The 20,666-nt window shown below is 31.9% G+C and overlaps 1 protein-coding gene across 1 annotated transcript in view; it reads right to left on the reverse strand.

The window, feature by feature from the left end:
- Positions 1-641: 641 nt before the first annotated feature.
- Positions 642-20,666, reverse strand: part of ASZ1 (ankyrin repeat, SAM and basic leucine zipper domain containing 1) — a 64,447-nt gene continuing 44,422 nt past the window's right edge. The window contains exons 7-13 of the mRNA XM_010389334.1: positions 19,281-19,405; positions 18,366-18,441; positions 17,305-17,361; positions 16,217-16,326; positions 6,084-6,189; positions 4,828-4,941; positions 642-1,173 (exon numbers count right to left, since the gene is read on the reverse strand). Of these exons, the coding sequence (XP_010387636.1) occupies positions 1,021-1,173; positions 4,828-4,941; positions 6,084-6,189; positions 16,217-16,326; positions 17,305-17,361; positions 18,366-18,441; positions 19,281-19,405 (741 nt within the window). The 3' untranslated portion in view covers positions 642-1,020. The remainder of the gene's footprint in view (positions 1,174-4,827; positions 4,942-6,083; positions 6,190-16,216; positions 16,327-17,304; positions 17,362-18,365; positions 18,442-19,280; positions 19,406-20,666) is intronic.

Here is a 20,666-nt window from a genome sequence, read left to right on the forward strand (position 1 = left end):
ATTCATAGTGTGATTACTTTCCAATGACAACTGGTTGAGCATATTCTCAAGAAAAGAATGATTGAAATCTTGTCGTTCTGGTATAAGAGCAGAAACTGCGACTAATTATAGATCCTTATAATGTTCTTCCTTTCCACAATTTTTTATCTTTGCTTTGTTTACTTCTCAAACAACTGTAGATCAACTGCATCTGTTTAAGTATGGCACTAAGTCAGGCAAGATTTAAATACTATATTCCATGCTAAATTGGGCCTGCCTTTTTATTAACTTCACTTTAAAAATCTGAGTATCATTAGGGTGATTTTGAAAAATAAGTCTTACTTTAGATATGATAAATAATATGTCAAATGCCATTCACTTTAATAAGTCATAAGAATGTTATATAGTATGTATGTTCCCCAAAGTATTTTACATAAAAAATTCCAATGTACTTTGTACTTTCAACACTAGTCTCTAATTTTTTGCTGTTTGAATTTGTATTTAAAATACTTTTCTTAAGGATTTAATCCACAATTCAAAACTTTAACATTTTACCTGTATCCTTTGTATTTTCACAGATACTTTCAAAATTAGTAATTTCCTCAAAATGTAATATAACAAAAAATCCAATAAAAATCCTTATTATGTAATAATGGAGGGGGAAAAAAGAAATAAAAGAAAGCTGTTAATTTATGAACACTTTACAAATTCTGTTAAGATTCACTATGACAAATGAGCACACTTAAAAAAAGTCAAAGATATTAGATATAACTTTAATTTTGAATGTGATTTACATAAAATCAAACCAAAGAATTACTTATACTTTACTGCCTAATCAAAATTAACATAAACATAACAAATAGTATTTATAAGTCAAAGTAACAAATCACTTTTTAAAAAAAAATCTCTACATTGTCAAAATTTTTCCTATGGAATATTGGCAAAGAATGTAAAGTTATATTGTGCCACAAATAGTTAAAAGCAATAATTTTTGGATGGTTCAATAAGATGTGTATATAAAACTTAAAACAAATATTTGGGTTATTTTCTCTGGAAAGTTAGCTTGCAAATGAAAAGAAGAAAACCGAATCCGCATACTGTCATAGCTGTCCTCTTCAAAATTCTCCTATTCCATGTAGACACTTCTTCCCTTAATTGTATATGAGTTGGATCATTTTCCCGTTCATTTTGCAACTAATATTTGCACGGAAAAAGAAAAGAGTTATTGTACAATACATTAATAAAAACATTTTGATTTTAAAAAATATCATAATATCCATGTTAATTCAATTCACTTGTTTAGATGTAGGCAACTCAAGATTCCCATGGAAGATTTAAAGTAAACATATATGTCTTGAAATACAGTCTTTCATTAGCATCCCATTACTGTAAATTATTAGTTTTCCATTAAAAATACATGCTGTCACAGATAATCACATTTTAAAATGGTGTTTTTATGTCATGAGACAAAGTAACTTTAAATTTAAAGTTTCTGTTTTACTTATAAGGAATGACAATTGATATTGATTTGCTTGTGTATTACATATCAATTAACATCTTACAAAAAAGTGAATCATTATTATAGCAAACCTAAAACATGAAATTTAGCAAAAATGAGAAGACCAGATGCTACTGGTAGAAACTTAATACTTTATTTAAATATAATTGCAGTAACAAATGTCAACAAAAACTTAAGTGGTTCTTTTAGTAATTCTCAGCAATGAAAGTATAGTACCCATTCAGTTTGTAAATTCCCAGATACAAATTTCTTGCTCAAGAAGCTCCCTTCTCCCCTACCTACTGTGTATGTGTGCCCACTCTGTGTGTTTCTGTGTGTGTGTTCTGTGAGAGACAGAGAGAGAGAGAGAGAGAGAGAGAGAGAGAGAGAGAGAGAGAGAGAGAGAGAGAGAGAAGGGGGAAGTGAGAGAGAAAAGACTTGAAGAGGGAGGACTGAGAGGAGAGAGATGGCTTTTGGGGGTGGGGCACAAGAGAAAATAAGCAGAAACCAAAGATCCTTGAAAGATAAAAAGAATCAGGCACATTTATAGAGTGATATTTACTAGAAACATCCTGTGCTGGAGTGATGACATAAATACTTTCAACATCAGCAGGAATAATGACTTCCAAATTCGACTGTGTAAATATTTAATTAAAAAGCTTGCAAAATTAATTTTAAATTTATAGCAGAAAACCAGACTCCAACGCCAACTCATTAATACCATATTCTTGGTCTAACTTCCAAATGGCTTCATTCAGCAACAGATTCCTTTTTGACACTGATGCTCCATTTACTGAATCCTGAGACAGTCATTCCTTTTATTAACCAATTACTTAGAATGACCCTTTCTGACAGGAGCCTGTCAGTGTGTTGGCTTGAAAGAGAGTGATGTGGTGTTAAAGTCTAGCCTTGACCTCTCCCACCCTCTCTCTTTGTTACCTCCATACACTTATCTGTGATAACTCATGTTTCTTAAAAAAAAAAAAAAACCACCTTCGATTATTACTGGTAAACTCTGAAATAATATAAGCTTAACAGGCATGATAGCATATTTGCAAATCTGGAAGCCTTCATAATTCCCTAAATCAAATCTCATTATGATGATTATTACTTGTACAAGACTAATGTAGAAAAACCAAACCATTAGCTTGCTCCAAAATTAAGACTTTCTTGCCCAAAGAACTGTATTTGCCATTATTATAAACTAATTCATGTTTTCAAGGGTAGTTCTTATATAGAAATGCATAAATTCTAAATAGAGAAGTGTCATGGGAAAAAGGTCTTCTATTTAGCTAAAGAACAATGAAAATTCTCTTAACAGGTATGCATTATTAAAATAAATATTATGGTACCTGATTGAATTGTGTATGCTTTAGAGTCAGTCTCTATAGCAAAGTTTCTTAATTTCACTCATTTAACAAAAATATGGTTTTCTAATTTCATTTTAATTCTATACACACACCCTTACCCCTCACCCCCATGTTTTTAGTTCACCTTGGAGAAACCAAATGAGTAAACAACCCCAAAGCAAATATGTTTTAGGAAATTTCCTACACTAAAACGGCTGATGTTTTGCAAGAAGTATCTCTATACACATGCTTCTAAACTTCCCTGGAATACCCAAGAAAAATAGCATGTTTAAGTAGAATCAGTTCTTTTCCTTTGATTCTTCTAGATGAGATGGAGGTAGTGATGATGAATGGTGCTATAATTTTTGGGTTGTCAGCAAGTTCAGGATGTAGCTTGTGTAGCACAGGTGCTTGACATATAGCAGGCAGTCTTATGTTTGTTGAATGAATAAATGTCAGAGATAATAATTTCTAAGATGCCTTTTTTCTTTGGAAATAAATTATTTTCTACAAGAATTCTGAAACATGGTGCTCATTTCCCCATTTAAAATGTCCTTTCCCACCTATTATTTTGTATAACAGAATTTGCTTCGCAACTTTCTTCTCACTTTAAAAGACTCCTTTTGGGCTGGGCGCAATGGTGCACACCTGTAATCTCAGCACACTGAAAGGCTGAGGCAGGAGGATCACTTGACCTCAGGAGTTTGAGACCAGCGTGGCCAACATGGTGAAACTTCGTGTCTACTAAAAATACAAAAATTAAGTGGGCGTGGTGGTGCATGCCTATAGTCCCAGCTACTCAGGAGGCTGAGGCAGGAGAATCACTTGAATCTGGAAGGCAGAGGTTGCAGTGAGCCAAGATCGCACCACTGCACTCCAGGCTGGGCAATGGAGTGAGACTTGGTATCAAAAAAGGGAGGGAAAAAAAAGACTCCTTTTGATTTAACACATTAATAGCTAGAATGACAATTTATTAATACTTGGAACATGTATAAAGTCTATTTTGAAGAAAAGAACTTTTTTGATAAAATATTAATGAAAATGTTAAATGAATTATGGGTTGAAGCTATATAAATAATGTATAATCTAACCTTCAAATCAGATATTTCACAAAAGCTTTATAGACATAAATTTATTAAACAGATCAAGAGCTCACTTCTGAGCTCACTTCTGGTCGACTGGAAGTGTTTTTCTTTATTATCCATCTTCAACAAAGGTTCCCATTCCAACAGCTTAGATTTTGTTATAGCCATGTCTTTTTTGAAGTGGAAAAATCACCTGTCCTTAAATACAGATATATATTATATATTTTTCTGTTATGTGTAAAAAACAAGAACCAAAAAAGTCCATACTCTTTAGAAAACAGTTAAATTATAAAAATATTACAGAGAGTCTGGACAATCAAAGGGGTATTTCATCCACAATCCTGTTTCTTTAACAGAACCAATAAATACTTCATTTATCTGTACATTTACATGTAAGTAATAATGTACAAATATAATTTCATATCTTTAACCAGCTGATATTTAGTTTTCATTTTTACTGTTTATTATTATAACAATTGGTATAGCATATTTTATTAAGTTATTCTCCTAATATAGAACACTTATGGTACATATAATTTGGGATAAAATACTATCAAAAGATACAAAATTTTAATGGTACTTGGCACATCCTGCTAAACTTTTTTTGAAAGGGCTTGTGTTACCAGTCTCACATAAGAATATCAGTTTGGTGAACTCTAACTAGAAATTGGTAGTGATACATTTTTCCTTGCTAATTGAAAAGATAAAAATGACACATTCTTCTTTTAGTATGCATTTCTTTAATGGCCAGCAAAATCTGTTTCCTATGTATATTTCTTCCTTTGGAAACTGTCCTTTTCCCCACTTGTCTAAGTGTTCCATTTGTTGCTCTTAACCAGAATTGCTTCATGGTCTAACACCTGCTGCTGTAAATCATTTGCCTTCGTTTCCCCTCCTTTTAATGTTAAATATATACCTTTTGAATTAAGTCTTTTAGTTTGCAGACTTCTTCACTCAAATTTTCAACATTATTAACCAATTCTTCACAAACTGAAGTAAAATTCCGGGGAGAAGCCCATTCCAGCGTTATCTGTTAATATTTTCAAAAGTTCAACATTAAATAATGGAAATAACTTCCCACAACTTTATATCCACAAAGATTATACAACATTCTTAAATATTAAATTATATAATTGAAAAGTATTTTTTTGTTTAGGATAAATACACCAAAAACAAGTAACTTTATAAAAATAATCAAATGAGCTTGCCAAATGCATTTCCTGAATATATGTATATATAACTTTCTAAATGGAGATTAATATTAGTAATACCATTTATGATGAACAAATCAGTTCATGAAGGTTTTAAAAATGACATGATTCTCATATTAATTGATGTTATATAAAAATCACTGGAAAACAAGTGCATTAAAAATTTTTCACTAAGACAAACAGCTAAAACCTAATCACATGAAATAAGCTGCTTTTGCAGGCCACTTACACTTTTTCTTCCTTTTTTTTTGAGACAGTGTCTCGTTCCGTTGCCCAGGCTGGAGTGCAGTGGTGCAATCATGGCTCACTGCTGCCTCAACCTCTTGGGCTCAAGTGATCCTCCCACCTCAGCCTCCTAAGTAGCTAGGACCACAGGTGCATGCCATCATGCCCAGCTAATTTTCAGCTAGGACCAGAGGCACATGCCATCATGCACAGCTAATTTTAAAAAATTCTTTGTAGAGACAGGGTCTCACCATGTTGCTCAGGCTGGTCTCAAACTCCTAGCCTCAAGCCATTCTCCCACCTGGGCCTGCCAAAGTGTTGGGATTACAGATGTGAGCCACCATGCCTGGCCATTTACACTCTTCCTATTCTAAATTTATTTAAAAATCTTTTATTGATACAGTTTTTAAATAACACACTGTTTTGTTTCCATTTTCACTTGGGTCTCCTGTCACTTTATATTTTAAACAAGAACACATGGTAAATTCAATACATGGATCAGTTTAATTTTTGGTCTGACTCGTTTTCTTTTTCTTGAGGCAAGAATACAAAGTTTTAAAATTAGTATGTAATGAAGTAATATTAAACAAATCAACTTATTTAGATCTTATGTGATTTTGCAGAACAAATGATATAATTTTAGCAAATCAGTACTATTTATTGAATTATCATGAACTTATCTGGAATGTTCTTCAGTGTTCATACTTTTCTTCACTTAATAACTTTTGTAGAATACCTTTTGAGAATTTACAGGTAACTCAGTAATAATATTCTGTACAGCTGTTATTAAATGGCCACACTGTTTGTTTAATTTGAGAAGAAAGTTGAGGAACTCATCACCACTAAAGAAAGGAAACCACAAACAAGCAGGAATTACCAATAAGAGCAATTTATTTCATTCTACTAGGCTAGTTACTGAAAATCTAGTCATAAAATTAGATTCTTCCAAAAGAATTCATGGAATAGCTAATACAGATTAGGTACTGAAACAGGCACTGATTATAAAAGAAAAACAAACCTCCAATCCCGAGAATCTTAAAGTTCAGGATAAGATGCAGATATACAATTGCAGCTTTATTATTCACAGGAACACATGAAGGAGGAAGATAAAATAATCAATATTTGAGTAGCTACTATGTGAAGACACTGCACTAGTTATTTTACATTTGTTATTTCTTTTGATTTTTCCTAACAACCTCTATAGGATAGAGGTTGTTAATACTATTTTACAGTGGAGACATCTAAAATTCAGGGGGAATGAATTTAATATCACATGAGAAGGAAGGAGTAGGGAATTAGAAATGCTTTACAGAGATAATACTTGAATTGTGTCTGTGGTTGAAGAAAAAGTTTGCCAAGTAGGTAAGGAAGAGATTCTGGATAAAGAGAATAGCAGGTGCAAGACTACAAGGGTAAAGGTCAGTAAGGTGTAATTAAAACACAAATTATTGAAAAGTAGTAAGAGAAAAGGCTAGATATAACCATTTATTAAAAGAACTTTTGTGTCAGCATAAGGAATTGAATTTTACCTTTCTGATGACGTAGAGTTACTAAGAGATTTTCAACAGGAAATTTGAAAATCAGACTTTTAAATGAGAATGTTTATTTGGAGAGTGGTGTGGATAAAAGGAACACCAAAATAGAAGCAGAATAATTAGGCGACTAACAGAGAAATGCATCCAAGAGATGATGAAGGAAAACTTAGACTAAGGATCTGGCAGTGGCAGTCTTACTGTGGGGAGGAGGGAGAGCAGTGGCTTGAGAAACCTTTAGGAGAATAAACTGAAAAACTTGGTGATGGATTGTATGTAACGGAAGAATCTATGATGATTCTCAGTTTTTTTGGTTTCCATGGAAGGCAGTGCTGCCAAGCAAGGAATTGAATTTGGTGGCGGATGGTGGAGATAAAAGAAAACATTATGGCATAATAATTAAGAACACAGGCTTTTGAGTCAAGAGTCAATGTGAGTTTGGATTCATCTTCCACACTTATTAGCTTTATGATTTTGGGCAAGAATAATCTTAAGTCAAATGTTTTCGTATCTCTAGAAAGGAGACAGCAGGACTCAAGAAGACAATGTACATAAAGTACCTAGGATTGTGTCTAGTACATAGCTAGTGTTCAAGTAAATGTAATTATGATGACTGCAATGGTGAGGAGACATGCAGGTGGCAACAACAAGTAAGTGGTAGAAAATGGGGGTCTTGCAAGGGTATTTATTCTGGGCTCTAAAGACTCATGAAGATAGATACAATTCAGAGTCGGTGAACCTCAATGGGAAAAAAATATGTCTTTATTTTCACTAACTTCTAGCCAAGATTCAGTCTTTCCTTGAATTGTGAAGGTAGCACAAACACAGTAGTATTAGAAATGTCTCCAATAGAAATCAAAACCATGATCATAAAGATGACCATAAGACATACTGTGAAGAAGGGAGAGTTGACAAGGGTAGAACAGGAAAGCCACTAAAGGAAATGTAGCCTGAGAAGTAGAAGAAAACCAGTAGTTAAGAGTTGTTATGAATGGCAATGAAGGTGATGGATTCAAAGGAGAAAAGATTAAGCACATTAAATAAGTATACTGATTTTGGTAATGAGAAAACACTGGTGACTAGATTAGCTTCAGTGGAAGAAGCCAATTTATAGTAGAAACAACAAAGAAACTTAACCCAACAGAAAAGTTGGTCAAGGCTATTAATAGGGAATTCAGAGGAAAAAAAAAAAAGAAACAAAATTTGAATGGATAATAAATGTGGGAATACAATAACCGTAAGATGCCACATCCTAGCAGAATGACAAAAATTAAGATCATTAATATCAAGAGTCAAGTGTATTAGATGACCTTTCTGGGGAGTCCTTTAACAGTATCTACTGAAATAAAAATACAATAAAAACTACTATTATTGGACCAAAGGTAATTTGTGTGTGTGTGTGTGTGTGTGTGTGTGTGTGTGTGTGTGTGTGTGAGACAGAGTCTCGCTCTGTTGCCCAGGCTGGAGTGCAGTGGCGCGAGGCTCACTGTAACCTCTGCTCCTGGGTTCAAGTGATTCTCGTGCCTCAGCCACCTGAGTAGTTGGGATTACAGGTGTGCACCACCATGCCCAGCTAATTTTTGTATTTTTTTAGTAGAGATGGGGTTTCACCAAGTTGGCCCAGCCGGCCTTGAACTCCTGGCCTCACGTGATCCACCTGCCTCAGCCTCCCAAAGTGCTAAGATTATAGGTGTAAGCCACCATCCTAGCCCCCAAAGGGTACTTCTAAGCCCATACAGAAATTCTTATTTGTAGAAGTTCTGACTACATACTATACAAAGTTTCTTTCACACTATTTCTAGAAGGAAAGGTTATAAAAAGCAAGCAATGTCAGCCTCCAATGAAAATAATAGAAAACTTCTAAGATACAGTACTGGGATATATATAGTATTTTCATTTAAGACAAGTCTTTTCTCTTAGCTATTAGGCTGAAAAAATGAACAATTTCACTTTAACAGTTTTATAAAATACAAACTTTATAAACAAAATACATATAATCAATCACTTAGAATAAAAACTACCTGATGGTTGCTTTCAACAAGCAAACCTAAAATTAAAAAATGTAGGAAAACTCTTGTTCTGTTAAGCAATAAGTATTCATAAAACCATTTTCAAAAAATATGCAATTCTTCTTTATTCTATTTTCTTTCTGATCTTTACTCTAGAAAACACAGAACTTAGAGTATATGACACATTTCTGCCAAAGCAACAGCAGTGATTACTTGTATTTTGTTTCCATGTACTATTTATATAAGTACACTTATAACTTAGATTTCAGTGTTCTTTAAATATTCCAATTTTATTTATCAAGAATAATTACTAAATGAGTAATTCACTAATGCCATATATATTTAATTTATGACCTCAAAGAAATTAAGATCCATTGAGAATTATCATTTGAATTATCAACTGATAGCAGGTATGTAATTTTAGATAGGTGATTCACGAATATATATGTGGAATATAAATTCATCAGTTCTTATTCTTAAGATAGTAAGACTGAGTTCAAATAAACAAATTTTATTACTAGCAAAATTAGTCTTAATGAATGAAAGGAAAATATATACCTTTCTTGTGACATATAATTTTCAGAGCCACTGAATATGGATGGAGAAATTGTACAAAACAAAACTCTGTACAGAGTGCCATTCACACTATGTGAATCATGCGTCTCCATCACAGCTGCACAGTATACGACCTATACAACTTTACATGGCAGGCCTGATAACTTTGTGCTTATATAAAAAATTCAAAATAAGCAGATATGACACAGGTATAGTAGACTGTATTATTTGATCAAATTCTCATGTCTTTTCTACTGAGCTAACTACTACCAGTTCCCCGACCCCTGTCAGGGGACTATAATTCATGCCCCAGTGACATGAGGCCTGACCACATGACTTGCTTTAGCAAATAAAATATGATTGGAAGTTACTGTGTAACTTTTGAACAGAAGCTTCAAGAGCCACTGAATGATCCTGCCATCTTTCTCTTCTTTCTCATGAGAGCAGTATGTCCCAGGTTGAGATTGTTCCTCCAGCCTACTCTCAGAATGACAAGATCACTGTTGCTGACCCATGATACAGATGATCAGGAAACACAGTTTGTTGTTATAAGTGACTGACATTTAGAAATTATTTGTTACTACAGCATAACATAGTATAAGCAAACTAAAACAACAGGCCATTTAAAAAATCTGAAGTCAAGTACTAAGATAAAATTTACACTTTAAATAAAGGTATTATAAACAAAGGTATTATGTGCTCATTGTAGAGTATCTGAAAAAAATTAAAATCATCAATAATATTACCACTCAAAGACAATGACTGGTACTATTTTCTCTCAGAATATTTTTTTATAATACACATTTTCTTCCAGTGTTTTTCCTATGGATATATATAACTGACATTGCTTCACATGACCTTTTATATTGTGCCTTTTATAATTATCATGAGTATTTTCCCATGACATTAAGTTTCAAAATAAATTTAATGGGTGAAAAAATAATTATATTGATGCAATGGAATTTAACCATTTTCCTGATGTTCAGTATTTAGAGTTTCAAATTTTAGAATGTTTATGAATAATAGGGTGAACAATACACTTTTACATAAAATCTTAACATCTATATAGATTTTTTTGGGGTGGAGCAGTTTTCTTGAACATAGTTTTGAGATGCTTTTGACACCTTCAAGTGGATGTCAGTTAGCTCAGAAAAAAAGTCTAAACAGGAACAGTTAAAAATTTCAAATGTGGGCCGGGCGCGGTGGCTCAAGCCTGTAATCCCAGCACTTTGGGAGGCCGAGACGGGCGGATCACGAGGTCAGGAGATCGAGACCATCCTGCCTAACACGTTGAAACCCCGTCTCTACTAAAAAAAAAATACAAAAAACTAGCCGGGCGATGTGGCGGGTGCCTGTAGTCCCAGCTACTCGGGAGGCTGAGGCAGGAGAATGGCGTAAGCCCAGGAGGCGGAGCTTGCAGTGAGCTGAGATCTGGCCACTGCACTCCAGCCTGGGCGACAGAGCCAGACTCCGTCTCACAAAAAAAAAAAAAAAAAATCAAATGTGAATGACAACTTATTATTTCTGTTCAAAATATCTAAAATTAGCAACAGAATGGATATTACAATTTTAAATTGCACTCCTTATTTTTTTTAAGAGTCTTGCTATGTTGCCCAGGCTGGCCTTGAACTTCTGGGCTCAAGTTATCCTCCTGCCTCTCAAGTAGATGAGACTACAGGCACACCCCACTGCATTGGCTTTAAATTGCATACTTTAATTCTGCAAACACACTAAGGCAGAAAAAAGTAAGTGCAGTGTCTGTATGCATTGTTGTAACAGATTATTTTAGAAAATTTTGACACATAGAAGAAAACTATCTTAAAATAAATCAGTAAATTGTTGAAGTCACATTACTAGGAGATTATAATCAATCAGTTCAACTTTTCCTGCTGTTAGTTTTCTTATGACTTAATGACTAATTTCTTCTTTAAAGAATGACTTTGAACAAATGGTAAGTAAAACCTTTTCTGTAACAGCATGTAAACAAAGTCTGTGATTTAATAACAAGGTCAAATTCCTGGAATATATGTCTGCCAGTTTTATTTTTTTTAAAAAATTCAGTAGCTTTTTATAAGTGAACCATTCAGGATTCTGTACATTCTTTACATCTATTAAATCCCATAAAGTAAATTCATATAGGCAACCCTGCCATCATACAAATAAGTTACATAAAAACATTTAATTTGCAACTCAGTCATTTAGAACTTAGAATATTCCCTCATAGAAACAATAGTGAAGAAAAGCAAGAAAATGAACAATGGTATTTAAGAAGGTGTGCTGAGTTTTAAGTCCTCACAACTGAAATCCTTCACAATGCATTTAAATATTTAAGAACTATTAAGTTATTCTGAAACAATGATGAGGCATTATTTTAAATACAGATCTTGCTGTAATGAGATATATTAAGGAAGAAGAATGGAAAAATGGGAATAGGGAATTTTAATATGGGGAATGTTTATAATTTAAGCTGTATAATAAAGTTTTTAAGAAATTAGGATCATCTATATTATTTCCTGGAATACTTCTCTGAACTCCAAAATAATGTGGAAATCTATTGTTTGTATGTTTAATTAATGTTTATCATAATTACAATATTAGTTTTAGACTATACTAGTGATAATATCACTGCATTTGCAAGTATAGTATAGGATATTATAATTCATTAGCTCATTTATCCATGTATTCAATAAAATTTGTCTATACAGTCATGTCCCAGGCAATGGATAACATGGTTAATATATACACCAAGCTCCTTAGGTCATTCTGATAATGTAGCCAGGTAAGGAAATCACTAGCATAAATCATGGTTATGAACCCTAATATGTTTTAAAAGCATATATATAGAAATCAAGTCTCTACTAACATGTAAGGTACTTTTATGTTAGCTATATAATCCTCATTTGTAAAATTATTTTAGGGAAAAAATCAAACTGGAATATGTTGAAATAAAAAACAGTATTTGTATTATCAGTAGAAAAATAAAATGATTGTGACACTCTTAAATTAACTAAAAAAGAAAACTAGAAAATAACACTAGGCTGATATTAAAACTAAGATTAGAGGAAACTGAGGAAATAGAAAAAATATTTGTGAAGATTTCTTACAGGGAACTTGAATGTACTTTTAAAAGCTCTAGAGGCAAAAAATTTGATTTGTCCTCTGTACAGGCATTATTCCTATTCTTAGTCCCTGTGGTAATAGTTACTTTTGAACTCATATGAAACCAAAAGTAAGAAAGGAAGAGAGTTTCCTAAGCAATAAAAAAATAGAAAGAATGAGTTAAGAGAAGCTTACATGAGCAAGAGATTGGGTAAAATGTAATTAATGTGACCAAGTGCAATGAGAGGTAGAAGGTGGGGAAAAACATTTGGTGCACAAATCCTCAAAGTTGGGGAGAGAAAGCCATTGTAAAAGAAAAAAGAATTTCATAGGCTGTTTATAAGGTGGTGTTGCTAAGTGACACAATTTCAAAATTATCTAGTTGGTGGAATGAAAACAATTATTATAGGTTATTTTGGATTATAAAATCTAGGGGAAAATTACTGAAAAGACAATCATAATCTCAAAGGCAGAAGAGGCTTTACAGGGTTTGTATTCTATGCTATGGTTAAATTCTTTCCATAAGCAAAAACCTCTAGAAGTAGCTATTATGTACAATAAAACTGTTATCTTATTTATTCTGGACATTATATTTCTATTAATGCAGCCTAACAGTGCTGGCTTTCCATGACTAGTCATGTGACACTTTAACCTAAACTGAGTTAATAATAAACTTAAAAACTCTTAGTGATTTTTCATGTATATTAAGTCCCATCCTATAGTAATATAGTTAATCTTGGACTTTCCATTTATCCTTATTAAAGTTAACCCTACTAATTTTGGGGAGATTTGCTTCAACCTGCCAAAGCCTTTAAAATCTTAATTCTCTATATCTCTTCCATCTAGCCACCAGTCACATGTAGCTATTGAACCCTTGAAATCATGCAGAGTATATTCTCTGACTATAACAGAATCAAACTGAAAATCGATAACAGAAAAATCTCCAAACGTGGACATTAAACACCATACACCATGGGTTATTTAGATAATCCATGGGTCAAAGAGGAAGTCTCAAAGAAAATAAAAATATACATAGAAGTGAATGAAAATGATCACACAGTGTATCACAATTTGTGGAATGCAACTAAAGCAGTGCTGAAAGGGAAATGTAAAAGACTAAATGTTTACATAAGAAAAGAAAGTCTCAAAAATGATCTAGATTTCTGCCTCAAGAATCTAGAAAAAGCAAAATAAATTCAAAGTAAGCAGAAGGAAGAAAATAGTAAGAATCACAGCAGAAATCAATGACACTAAAAGCAAAAACAATACAGAAAAGTTACTGAAACAAAAGAGCAGGTTCTTTGGAAAAACAAATGTGTAAACCTCTAGCAAGACTAACAGAGATAAAAAAAGAAAAGACGGAAATCACCAATATCAAGAATGAAATGGGGTATTATAACAGATCCTACAGTCATTCAAAGAATAGCTGGAAATAGTAGGGGCAACTTTTGGCTTCATCAATTAGAAAAAATGAACCAATTCCTTGAAAAACCACACATTACCAAAACTCAGCTAAAGTAAAACAGATATAACTTGAATAATCCTATGCCCATTAAATAAATCAAATTGTAAATTAAAAGCTTCCCCCACAAAATATCCAGGCCCAGATGATTTCACTAGAGAAATCTACAGAATGTTTAAAGAAGAATTAATGTCAATTCTACACAATATTTTACAGAAAATAAAAGGAGAGGGAATACGTCCCAATTCCTTTTGTGAGGCCAGTATTGTCCTGATACCAAAACCAGACAAAACACAAAAAAGAAACTTACAGAGCAATATTCCTCATGAACTTAGATACAAAAATTCTTAGCAAAATACTGGCAAATCAAATCCAACAATGCATAAAAAGAATAATAACCCACAACCACATGGGATTAATCCGGGTATGCAAGGTTGGTTCAATAGTTAAAAATCTAACAAAGTAACCATATCAACAGGCTAAAGAAAAAAGTCATATGGTCATATCAGTTGGGATAGAAAAAGCATTTGAAAAAATTCAACAACCATTCATGATAAAAACTTTCAGAAAAATGAATAGAGCATAACTTCCCCAATATCATAAAGAGAATCTACAAAAAAACCTATAGCTAACATCACAGTTAACTAATACTAAAAAAGTGGATGGTTTTCTTCTGAGATTGGGAAGAAGGCAAAAGATCCTGTTAGAATTTCACCACAAAAAGTACACATATGGCAAATAAGATATAAAAGGCTGTTTACATCATTAGCCATTAGTAAGTGCAAGTAAAAACATAACAAGCTATTACTATATACCCATCAGAAATGGCTAAAAAATGTCATGCTACCACCAAATGCTGGTGAGGATGGAGAGCAAACTGGATCACTCATACACTTGCTGGAAATATAACAGTACTGCCATTCTGGAAAACAGTTGGACAGTTTTAAAATATACTAAATACGCAACCACCATACAACCTAACAACTGTCCTCTTCAGAATTTATCCCAAAGAAAGAAAATGTATTTTCTAATAGACTCTTGTAGATGAATGTTCATAGCAGTTTTATTTGGAATAGCTAAAAACTAAAATCTACTCAAATGTTCTTCAATGGATCAATGGTTAAACAAACTGTGGTATATACATATCATGGAATACTACTCAGCAATAAAAAGGAATGAACTATTGTATTGATACATGCAACAACTTTGATGAACCTCAAGAAAATTAGGATGACTGAAAAAAGTTAATCTCAAAAGGATTTATACTGTATGATTCTATTTATATAATATTCATGAAATAACATCATTAAAAAGATGGAGAACAAATTATTGGTCGCTAGGGGTTGGTATGGGGAGAAGGTTAGACGTGGCTATAAAGGAGTAGTGTGAGAGAGTCCTGTGTTAAGTACATTGAACACGGAAGTAGTTACATGAAGCCATAAATGTGATAAAATTATATATATACACACACAGATGAGTGCATAACTCACAAAGTATGAGTAAGCTCTATGGGTCGTACCAATGTAAATTTTCTGGTTTTGATATTGTCCTACAGTTATAAAAGATAGTAATACTGGGCAAAACTAGGGAAAGAATGCATGGGACTTCCCTGTGTATCTCTTTGGAATAGCCCAAGAATCTATATTTCAAAAAATTTTTAAAAATCACTTATTGCTGTATAATATATTAATAAAATCAAATATTATTTTCAAAATAGATTTGGGATTATTAATAACCATTGCTTGACAAGTTTTTAATATTGGAAATGAAGTTTACATTTTGGTAACATAATTTCTCATACAGTAAGGCTGAAAATAGAACTGAGCTACATAAGAAATGTTTTCTTATTGACCTAAGTGAAAATATTACTTTGAATTTTCAATTTAACCTCTAAAATGATTTTTAAAGGTATACTATAAAAAAGCATGTGATTGTTTATAAGGTTCAATTTAGCAAGAGGCAATGAAAAAATAAAACAAAAATGTTTCTATGTGAGTTAACAAGAAGACACATTGTTTGCTTCTTGGTAAATGACTTTATAAAAATTGACTTTACAAAGCACATCCAATTTCAGAACACAGTATCTTCCAAAATCTATTACCCTGGGAAAATGATCATATCAAGTAAAATGACTCAGACATTATGAAAATTAAACTAAAAAAGAACAATTGGTTCTTAACACTATTAATGTAAACAAATAAGTTAATTTTACCTGATTTCCAACTTTATCTCTTCAGATAACTCTCCAAATTGTATCTCTTCTACCTGTAGTTCTTTAAGAGCAGCTAGAATTTTCTGCTGGTCTTTACTGGTAATTCCATTCTAAGCAGAAATAGTTTTAAGGTACAGTAAATTAGTTATACTTGAATAATTTAAAACTCAAAATAACTGAAGATTTTTTCTTACTTGATGAATTCACATCTTGAAAAAATAGGCATACAGTGGAAAAATAACACATTTCTAAAAATATATATGTTTGTCTTATAACTGTGATTGATGTTAGTTACAGCATTAAAATATTTAGATATATAATAACTATAACCAATTTTTTTGCAATACATAACAACTATGATGGACTCCCAAAACAAATTACTAGAACTTAATATTTGTAATACTTCAAAAAACATAGTAAAACAAAATTTCCTTCAAATTTTCATTTAAAAATCAGTGATAAATGAGAATCAAGTCCTATCTTTGTTTGTATTCTACCTTTAGTGTTAAACTAAATTTTCTATACTGGAGTTAGCTTTGTAGTATACTGATTTATTTTTAGCGATATTAAAAATTTCAAGTTTCCAATGTGGTCATGCACTCAGATCATTGCTTTTTACATATCGTATTTATCAAGGTGTCTCTAACACATCCTGCAGCTATATGTTATTAGATAATACTAGATGGCAAAATAAAAGGTCTCAATAGTTTTGAGAACCAAACAAAAGGCTTGGGAGACATGTGTTAATACCCATATACATAGAAAAACAATCTCTTATTTGTAAGTGCCCCATTTTACAAATCTATTTCACATTTGAAACTGAAGGATCAGTTTTAGTTGAGATGTCATGACAATCTGAAAAAAAAAAAAACAAACAAACAACCCAAACTGTAAGTCATTACGTGTTCTTAAAGTAACTTAACACTAACACAAGATTTTAGATATGGTTATGCGTAATCATATCTAATCAAGGACACAGTAAAAGAGCAATCTTTTGTCTGTAGCCCTAGCATTTTAAAAAGAGAAAAGGATCCACAATTTTAAAAACATCAAACAATATATCAGGAATTTCTGAAACTGATACTAACCTTTGTAAATTCATCTTCCCTCATGGTCAAAAGGTGTCTTAACGTTATATCCCTTTCCTGTATAAAAGGAAAAAAAAGGCCACCTTTCCATATAATTAAAATAGTAGAAGGAGAAGTAGGCAAGCATTCATAAGTTAGTTACTTGCTTCACTCTCAAGCAAATTCCAGTTTTCTAGAGGGAACAGGATATGTAGATACAGAACTATAATATTAAGTAGATAGTAATGAGTATCATAATAACTATATTCACCTAAAAAGTATAAACACAGCTAGGTTTCCAGATTCAAATGATTACTATTCATATTTGCTTACATTAAAAGAAAAGCAGTTCTATAAAATTTGGCAGAAATTATGTTTTATGAATATTTTAAATTTCTGACTGTATCACATTAAACCATCATGTAGTTTTATTCAAGATTTCTCCAAATAGGGAGACACTTGAAGATTATACAATGAAGCCCAACTCTGAAATATTTTAACAGAATGTGCACACTCCCAAGAGGAGTTTATCTTAAATAGCAATTTACTGCTTTAGTATCCCCACCTAGCTGATAATAACTGTCATGGACTCAAACCCCATAATGTATGCTTAAAACACCCAGACAGTCCTTGGCATATGATCTGATTTAACCTTCATGACAACCCTACACTAGGTATTATTATCCTTATGAAGCAAATGAGATAATTTAAGTCACATATTTCAGTGATTAAACATTAGAGCACGAATCTGATACCAGGTGTGTTTGGTTTAATATCATGCTCTTCCAATATTCTACTCATGAAGATGAGCAACTACAGAAACAAACTAAGGGCTCAGGTGTATATGAAGGTTAGACAATGGGTAAAAACTGTTTAATCTCAGATTCTAATTTATGAAAATTTCTAGAATAATACATTTTTGAAATGTTTATTTCAAATTTAAAATCGGGATGTACTACAAATTATGGAGAAAAGTAAATAGGCAGTTATTTATAGACATGTTTATGAATTAATATCTAACGTATATTAACCAACAAATTAACATATATGCATAATTCACGGTAGGTTATATAAGATCTTACCTTTAGTAAATCTGTCATATGTTCAAGTCCAATACCATGTAAAAATACTTCCAGATCTCCAAATGCTGTATATGAACTGTATACATTTATAGCAATGTCAATTTCAGAACAGACTATAAATGTACAAACATTAAATATATATTTATATTGCAAGATAATATGAATAATGATGAATTCATGTAGAATATATTTGCAATCTGCATACCAGACCTATGCTATATCAAAGGAATGAGTAAGGTTTTGTGACTGAAGGTATATGAGGAGTATAACTCATCTTTCCCCAAAATGAAAATATATGTCAGTATGTACACCCTGTGAAATTTCTGCACATAAAAATCTCCTCAGCCTGGCAAGTGGCATACACCTGTAGTCCAAGCTACTTGGGAGGCTGTGGTGGGAGAACTGCTTGAGCCCAGGTGTTTGAGGCAAAAAAACCCACAAAAAACGAAAAAAAAAAAAAAAAAAACCACACCTCTTTAATTGCAATAAGTAAATGTAAATAACTTTAAATGGGGTAAGGAGATAACTATTTTTGGCCATGTACTGAACAGCAGTGTTCTAGGGGGGGAAGTGTATGTTTAATTTTAGCATATAAAATTAGAACTGTACTAAAAATAATCAGAAAACAAGGTGTAATACTGTTTGAACACTAATTTCAGAACCTTTTAAAAATAGATTTTGTTGTTGATATCGTACTTAATGTTTACATTTAAAGTTATTATCATTAGTGTTAGTACATAAAAATGAATAAAAATTTTCTAAAATTCTGGAGAACACTAAAAACCCAGACATTTAAAAATGCTTGTAAACATTTAAAATACCATATATTTTAAATAAGTCACCACATTTACTACAGTAAAATATACACAAGTTTTACTTACAGGTATTCTGTTGAACTAAAACATGCTATATTACCTAAAAATGTGATCTTTTTCTCTATCAGAATCTGTTGTCAATATTTTACAAATAGTGTCTTCTTTAGTTAGCTGTTGAAGTTTTCCTTCCAATGGATTTAAAGTAAAAGAAAGTAAGTTGAAGATCTGAAAAAAGTTAACATCATTCAAATATAATTAACATTGCACACTATAACTTACAGTTAAAAGAAACCAAACATACGATTATCTCATATCCAGAAAGGAAGTTTTAGCAAGTAAGTGGGACAGAATTTCACAATTTACTACCCTGATAACAACTTTAAAAAAATTGATATATCACAGTTGTACATATTTTGGGGGGTACATGTGATATTTTGATACACACATACAATGTATAATAAACGAATCAGGGTAATTGGGATATCAGGTAAGTGCTTCCTTGACCTATAATAATAATCAGAAAAGAAAAAAGTACATCTAATTTAAAATAGTAAAAATTAAAGTAAGATAGTAATTACTATTTTTGGTAAGATCTATAGCAAAACTAAAAATTCCATTTGGATAAATGACTCAGATTAAATATTAAGATAGTACTTTGAAAACATTGCTAAGTGGGAAGAGAGTAATGAACGTGACTAAATGTATACAAATTCTAACTGAACACCTCAAAAAGATACAGTGACATTCCTGAGTTTTAAAATCTAACTTCTTAGGAAGTCAAGGTTATATCATGTAATCAGCCAAAATACAAGATCAAATCTCATTTCAATAAATGATTTATGACTCAAAATAACCTTTGATGTTCATAAACTTCTTATGTCAAGTTTGGTGTCATCTACTCTACATTTAACAATGTAAAAAATAATTTAAAATTTTTGAATTTTCAAAGTTTAGAAGAAAAATGGTAAATTCCTTTTTGAAGTTCTACAGGGCTTTAGTGATTACTGTTTACCCTATAATAATTCTGAAAATATTAGAATAATACTTAGAAAATGACAGCCATGTTTATCAGACTGCTGAAAAGGTTAGAGGAAGTTACTTTATATGCAGTAAATGTGGCTTGGTTTGATGGTTATATGACGGAATCTTTGGAATTTTACATACTTTCAAATTCAGGAACTCAGTGTTACAAACTCCCAAACTAAACAACTTAGTTTTATTATTGTACTATATTTGATCCTTGCTTACAAGTTACAGACTTGTGGCTACAGCTTTAATCTTCAGACCAAAAGTTTATATTGATAAAGTAATTTAATGTATGGCAAGTATTTATTATTGAGCTTAACATCTAAATGACAGATTATACATCCAGGTGTATTATCATTTTATCGTATGCCCTGTCACACATATAAGAGTAAACGTTGCTTAAATAATTTAATTTTTAAATTGTTTAATATATTAATTAAACTTACAAAAGAATGTTTTA

The sequence above is a fragment of the Rhinopithecus roxellana genome, chromosome 6, assembly GCF_007565055.1.
Source record: "Rhinopithecus roxellana isolate Shanxi Qingling chromosome 6, ASM756505v1, whole genome shotgun sequence".
Taxonomy (NCBI): domain Eukaryota; kingdom Metazoa; phylum Chordata; class Mammalia; order Primates; family Cercopithecidae; genus Rhinopithecus; species Rhinopithecus roxellana.